At 41.8% G+C, this 7,779-nt stretch overlaps 1 protein-coding gene across 1 annotated transcript; it reads left to right on the top strand.

Moving 5' to 3' along the window:
- The first annotated feature begins 5,291 nt into the window (after window positions 1-5,291).
- On the top strand, window positions 5,292-7,485 carry LOC147631517 (pectinesterase-like). The gene is made up of 2 exons (XM_086808018.1): window positions 5,292-6,612; window positions 6,703-7,485. The coding sequence occupies exons 1-2, from the start codon at window positions 5,418-5,420 to the stop codon at window positions 7,401-7,403; spliced, it is 1,896 nt and encodes a 631-aa protein (XP_086664144.1). The 5' UTR covers window positions 5,292-5,417; the 3' UTR covers window positions 7,404-7,485.
- Window positions 7,486-7,779: the final 294 nt, after the last annotated feature.

Here is a 7,779-nt window from a genome sequence, read left to right as displayed (position 1 = left end):
TTAATATATTAAAGACACCAAACTTTACAAACCTCTCGTAGGCCCATTTCGTATTTAGCATGTCACATACTAAGGCCCACATTTCGTCTTTTTTTAAATAATAATTTATTATTAATATATTAAAGACACCAAACTTTACAAACCTCTCGTAGGCCCATTTCGTATTTAGCATGTCACATACTAAGGTCCACATTTCGTCTTTCCATACAAAAGAAGAACGTCTCCATGAAAAGTGAAAACCCAACTGCATAGAGACAAGTTAACAACACATTTGAGGTGCAGCCCTTGGCTCACTACTCTTCAAAGTCTTCTCCTTTGGTCCATATCTTCACTGTTGGCCTTCTTCCCAAGGGATTCTCCACCCAAGCCATAAAAATCACTTCTGGCTGCTTTTCTTTCAAATACCATCTTCTAGTTATGGGTCCAAACTCGAGGGACTTAGCTCTAACATTATCCCACGTATATACCTGCCAGCACTCAAAACACATTAGGATAACCCAATATGCATTATCACCTAATCTCACATTGTAATGCTTGGACAACCTCAACATATCTACTATTATTTATCTTATTGATATAGTGTGCAGACTAGCAGAATGTACACATTTGAACATAACTTCAGTGGCCTCTATTCCCTGATTGATACCCTTACTAAAGATCAACTTATTTTTAAAGACCCAACCACCCACAAGCAACAATACCTAATGATGCAAAATATCATATCAATCTCATCAGTCACCTTGTATACTCTTCCTAGTAACTAGTCCCCCCAAAATCCCCTTAATGCAGGGTACTCCCAAAAAGCATGCTTCCCTTCTTTAATAGTTGTTTTGCATCTGGGACATGTCCCAGCATTGAAGTTCTTTTGAAGAATCTTAAACCCAAGAGGTAAAGCCAATAAGCATACCCTCCATAAGAAGACTTGGGCTTTCACTGGAATCAGAGCTTCCCATATCAAGCTCCACCTTCTCTTCCAAATGTTCAGAACCCAGCTCACTCTCCAGATTTTATTGCAATATTTAACATTCATTTTCCCTTTACACATCTCTTTATACAATGTCTTAGTGTTGATTCTATCAAGTTTAACCCCATTAAACCAGCTCTCCGATCTTGAAACCAAGAATCTTCATTGTATGATGTAGAATACCAACTTTTTTCTAGCTTAGCTAAAACGAAACTCAGAACATGTACCTCACTCTGTTGTAGTCTAAATCCCTTGTGATCTGCTGAAGCTCTTTCCACCAGCGTGAAAAAAAACCTAGATGCCCTCTAATTTCCCAAGTTCCCTATTGTTCAACACGGACAAACTTAGATCTAAAGCCAAACTTTCTATAGATAAGCACGGAAGTCCTTATGAACTATTTATTCCACACTTTATTCCTACAACTCTACCTCAAGCTTGTTTCACAGCTTGCTCAGGCAATCCCAATGAAGCACAAAGGTATTGGATGGTTCAAGCAAGAATAAAGACATTTGAAATGCTAGTTTAGTTGATAGCCCATTTGAAGAGACCATAAAGAAAATCCTAATAAGCCACATACGCTGCTGTAGTCAAATGTACGAACATTTTAAGGGTTGTTCACATGTTGGCCACTTGTGGCTAGGAATGCTCAAACGAGTATCTTAAATAGTTCCACGTGTTGCTCTGATGTCATGAAACCTACACGCAAGAAGTCTTTCATTAGTGGCAATGACTGCTCGAGGGATGTTTGAATTCAGATCGTATCATAAACTTGTAGCCCATGTTCACAAAAAAAACTTGCAAACTATGTGCAATGGACATGCAACATTTCTATGATTTACCTATAAATGTTATCTTCTTAATTTTAAAAAATCTATCAAACTTTACGCATATTAGTTATATTTCAGCTCTAAAATCTTTAAATTATCAAGAAAAACTTTCAAATTTTTCATGATATGCTAGCACATGCTTGCCATCAATAAAAGGATGCCAATTTCTATAACGGAATCGAGAGATAACTCATATAATATATTATTCAATTGGTAAAAATATTGCATATTCTTTAAAACTTTCCCCTTTTGAACAAAAATATTTTTTTTAATTGGGGGAAGGCTTGAAATTAATAGGAAATGGATATGTAGACCTAGCTTGTGTATACACCTCACAGATACCACCATTGACAAATCGTACAAGGGTATACATACACTGTAGTCAGCCAGGATGGAATTCAAGATCTCTAGGATAATACCCGTTCTCAGCTATTGGTTGCAACAAATTTTTTTTTGTTGTTTTAGGGAAAACAACATTGTTTTCTAATAATGAGTAACCTCACCTGTCTTCCATGGGTAGGAGCCTACCCCTACTCGAACCTCCAAACTACGTGTCTAAGCCTCCCAATTCCTTCCTCATAGTACTCCCCTAAAACTTATCCTTCCTTTATATAATATATAGAGATATAGAGGAGTTTTAAATCTATAACTATAGATAAAGGATATTTTTTTTGCTTCTTGCTACGTGACCAAAAAGAATGCGATGGTGCTAAGAGATTATGTGCAACTTGTCCTTTTTTTAGCCTTCCTTGGACCCATGACAGTTACGCCTAGCCACCCGCCGCCCTCTACATGTATGCATGCGCGCCATCCTCAGTTTGCAAAGCCGCCCTCCCTTAGTTTGTAGATTTGCAGAGCTGCCATCCTTTAATGTGCACGCCAATTCAAAATCGAGTACTTCAAGTTCACGTGTCCTCCTCATTTTTTGTGTTCATTTAGGTTAATGTTTGTGTTGCAGCGGCTGCTGTCTGTGGGAGATGTGGGTGAGCCCTCTCTCTCTCTCTCTCTCTCTCTCTCTCATGTTCTTATCTTACCATTTCTGTTTCTGTAGGTTGTTTAAGAATTGTGCTATTTGCCTTTTTTGTTTGTTTGTGCAGGTGATCCTAAGCTCTTGCATCCTCTGCTTGATCAATATCCAAGTACTGTCCTCTCTCTCTCTCTCTCTCTCTCTCTCTCTCTCTCTCTCTCTCTCTCTCTCTCTCGTTGAACCTGGGTGAGCCTGCTCTTTCTCTCTCTCTCTCTCTCTCTCTCTCTCTCTCTCTCTCTCTCTCTCTCTCTCTTGCTATTCTGATTTTTTTATTCTTTTGTTTGTGCAAGTCGGCCCATCTTCGAGCCTCCAGTCTCCAAGTGGCGCCTCTTCTTCACTGAGATGTCATCTTCGAGCCAACATCTTGTAGCGTACATCTTCGAGTAAGTGGTGGTCTCTTTCCTTGAGATTACGCTCTGTCTTCATCTCTCTAAACATCATAAAGCATGCTACAGTCCTTTGTAATCCTCACACAACTAGAGCACTATGACTAGAAAACATATTTTATAACCGGTTTTACTTTCTTGGCTGGGTTTACTTTCTCATTCTGAGACAGCTGACTCCGTAGGTTGGAAGCTGACGTGGCATCCGCATGTCGGAGATTGGTGCGGCATCTGCAGGTCAGAAGTTGCAGCGGCATCCACATGTCGGAAGCTAATGTGGTATCCAACGGTTGGAAGGTGAGGCGGCATCCGCAAGTCAGAAGCTAACACGGCATATGCATGTCGGAAGTTGACACAACACTCGCATGTCGAAAGTTGACGTGGCATCTGTATGTTGAAAGCTGACATGGCATTCGCATGTCGGAAGTTGATGTGGTATTCTCTTGAACGTATTATGGCACTTTATTTTGTAGCTTCAAAAGCAATACATTTGCTCAAGGCACAAAACAATGTTTAGCACTTATTGTGTGAAAGTTTGTGTTTCTTTTTTGTCTTTTTATCTTTCTATATGAAGAAAAAAGACTTTATTTAATCTATAACTATATATAAAGAAGACTGTTTTGCTCCTTGCCACGTGTCCCAAAAGAATGCAATGGAGGCCTGAGAGACTACATGCAACTTTTAAAAGTTTTAGAGAGGGGATAAGGTAGGCCTATGAGAAGATTTATTATGCAACTTTGAATTTAAGGATGTATGTAGCAATAAATAGTCATTTTAGTTATAATAGGTAGATAAACTGAAAAGAAGATGAGATTTCTAATTTATTATGATTATTTTATATTCACTAATATTTTATATAGATTTTTGGAGCCTTAAAATGTTATTTTGAAGTGCAACAATGGAGAACGAGAATATTAACAATGGTGCACATGCCATTGATTTAAATGGAGCTTCTAATTCTGAAATAATTCTCTCAACCCCTCTGGAGCTCATTAACCTTTGAGCTACTGGACACCTTGCTCAGTCAAGGTCACCATCGTGATAACAGAGTTCAACGCGTCTCAAAACAATCAAAGGTATGTGCGAGCACACTAAGCAAAACCAAGATACTTGCAAGGAGTACTTGAATGGTTTGTGGGATCAAATTTGTGGAAGTGGCGAAGTCACACTATGCTAAGAGATGAGTTAGCTACTTCTCTCCAACGCCTGCTTGATGGTAACGCTCACATGGAGTTGAATCAAACCGACTCAATTTCCATTATGAAAAATTTGCATGTCAAAATTGACGAACGTTCAACTAGGTGCACTGAAGAATGTAATCATAATTAGTGACAGAGAGATAACAAATATGTGACTATTGAGTATAAATTTTGTTGTGAAGGTTGAGGGAGGAAGACAAGTATTCTACTTATATACGTCTTATTCAATTCACTTAAATAATGTTTGTGTATCTTTTTTTTTGGAAGAATATTTAAAATATATTAATAACTAAAGAAATTTACATCAAACCATCCTTTTACAACTCTCCTAAGTCCCCATCAGTGCCATCACCATCCTATTCCAATTCTCACTTGTTATTATTTATAAGATATTTACATCAGCCTACCTTTTACAACCCTCCAGAGCCCCCAACCTATTCCAAGTCACACTATTGAGTAATTTGCAGAGAAAGTCCCATCTTTCATCCTCCCACACAAAAGAGGATTGACTCCAAGAATGTATAAGAATATCACTTACCCCGTCATACCACTAGTAATAATAAAATCAATATGCGTAGGCATGTATACTGTGTTTTTATGCATATAAGAATATCACTTACCGGGTCATACCACTGGTAATAATAAAAATCACATGGCTTCCGCAACTTTCCATCCCGAGTAAGATGGGAGGGGACCCATACCGTTGCTGTGTCTCCCTCTCTCTCTTTCCCTGCACCGGAATTTGTTCTTGCGTACTAGTGGGAACGTTGGTAAAGGCCATATGTCAGCGATTCCTTCCTTTGCCCTTCTAACCTAGCTGGATTGCAATGCTTTTATCATCTCATGAAACGTCGAATAAGATAAAACCTTCATTGTCTTTAGACTGAGAGAGAGAGTGTGTGTGTGTATGTTGAAGTCTTTGCTGCAACAACGCGCATGGTGAGAGAGAGCGCAAGAGTTTGTGTGGCAAAGATTGGTCTAGAGTGAAGGGTTGGGAGGTTAATATAATTGTCGACCATGCCAGCGCCCTCAGAAGCCCCGTTTTACAACCTTCTCTTTAGAGCTTGGAGGCCTCGCAAGATAATCATCATTGGTATATCTTTGATCGTCCTTGTGACTGTTCTCATATCTATTGCTCACCATCATGATAGTAGATCACCCTCTCATTTCCATTCGCATAACAAACTCTCCATTTCAATAGGGTTGGGGCAGCTCCTCGAAATTATATGCGAGCACACATTGTTCCCTGATACTTGCATGCGAGAGCTTTCCTCTCTCAGCATACCGCTCATTGCACAGCCATTAGACATAGTTTCTTTCTCTGTGCAAGCGGCTGCAACAAGGGCAGATGAGGCTCACAATTTGGCAATCAAATACTCCTCTGAGCAAGGCCTTGAACTCCTTGAAAGCCAATGTGCCAATGACTGCGTTGATCTCATGGCCGATACAAAGGACCCCTTGAATGCAGCAATTTCCAAGCTCGCCAATCTGGGTGTCCCTGATCTCACCTCTCTTAAAAGTTCTCTACGAGATGTAAAGGTGTGGCTCAGCTCATCGCTAAGCTATCAAGCAGCCTGCTCTGATGGGTTCACTTTAGCTCCGGGGAGCATCCAAGAGCAAATACAGAGAAATCAAGACTATCTATCACAGGTAATAGGCAATGGCCTCGCCTTGGTGGACATTCTTGCCCAAATAGGCAATGATTTGGGCTCCTGGTTGGGTGCCCTGCCGCCCATCCCACCCGTCATTCATCTCAGACGCCGCCTCTTATCTCATTATACGGAGGCTAATGACACTGCACGTCGCCCTTTATCTCAAAATGCAGAAATTAATGATGCGGATGACCATAATTACGATCCTAGTCAAAGTTTCTATTCATTTCCTGTGCATGATGGATTTCCTCATTGGGTATCAGCCACTGAGCGCAAGCTTTTGCAAGCTCCCACAAGCTCTGTGATGGCCGATGCAATGGTGGCGCAAGACGGCAGTGGCGATTACCTCAACATCACGGCGGCTCTGGATAACATTCCGCAGGGCTACCAGGGCCGCTATTTGATCTACATCAAGGAAGGGGAGTACGAGGAACTGCTCAACATCACGAAAGATCTGGAGAACATCACGTTTCTGGGCGACGGAATTGGCTACACGGTCATAACGGGGGACAGGAATGTCGCCAGCGGCCTATTCAACACGTATAGAACGTCGACAGTAGGTAACGTCTGGCAAACACATCCTTGTTGATACGCAATGTATCTTTTCTTCTGTCATATACGTTTACTATACGGTTGCGTATCTTCCACAGGCATTTCCGGCAGTGGCTTCTACGCCCGCGACATCACATTCAGGAACACCGCCGGACCCAGCGGCCACCAGGCAGTGGCGCTTCGGGCGGCGGCGGACTTTCTGGTCTTCTATCGGTGCAGCTTCGAAGGTTACCAGGATACGCTCTACGCGCTCTCCAGCCGCCAATTTTACCGGGAGTGCACGGTCTCCGGCACTGTTGACTTCATCTTCGGTAATGCCATCGCGGTTTTCCAGAACTGCGAGCTTCTGGCGAGGCTGCCGATGCAGGGCCAGCAGAACACCTACACGGCGCAGGGGCGGAAACTGTCGGCGGACATCTCCGGCTTCTCCTTCCAAAACTGCACAATATCCGGCGATGCCAGCCTCCAGAACGCTTCCTACAGCGTCTTCAGCTACCTTGGAAGGCCCTGGAAGGCCTACTCCCGCGTTGTTTTTCTGCAATCGCAGATGGATGCCCTGGTTGATCCGCAGGGCTGGATACCTTGGAACGAGAGCAACCCTTTTACCGACACCCTGTATTATGGAGAGTTCCAGAACAGTGGGCCTGGCTCCAACACGGACAAACGCGTCAGCTGGGCTGGCGTCCACCCCAACATGACCCAGGACGAAGCCGACCAGTTTACCGTGCAGAATTTCATCGCCGGCGGTGAAACATGGTTGGGCTCCCTTCACATGGACTACCAAACCAGCCTATCTTAACGTCTCTATATACGTCTTTTTGCCACTCTACACATACATATTGTAGTTTGAAATAAATAATATATTAGCAAGTTGAAAATAATCATGGTTTAATAAAACTTTAAAAAAAAGTACGAGATTCTTTGACGCGCGGGCACACGCAAACGCACACACACATAACATACTGTACATGTATATGTATACGTACACACATGAATTCGAAGATGTTTGATAAGTACTAGGCTTTTTGACACAACTACAAACATTTTCATAACACAAAACATTATTGAATAACATTAAACACAAGGTAAATTACAAACATTTGTGTTGGCTAGGCTAATTATAGAAGTGGGCATGAAAGTCCAAAACATAGATGTAGTGGGATTAGTTGATCCTG

Source organism: Cibotium barometz, chromosome 14 (assembly GCF_041138505.1).
Source record: "Cibotium barometz isolate CiBa-2024 chromosome 14, ASM4113850v1, whole genome shotgun sequence".
Taxonomy (NCBI): Eukaryota; Viridiplantae; Streptophyta; class Polypodiopsida; order Cyatheales; family Cibotiaceae; genus Cibotium; species Cibotium barometz.
This window is presented reverse-complemented; position numbering and strand designations above follow the sequence as displayed.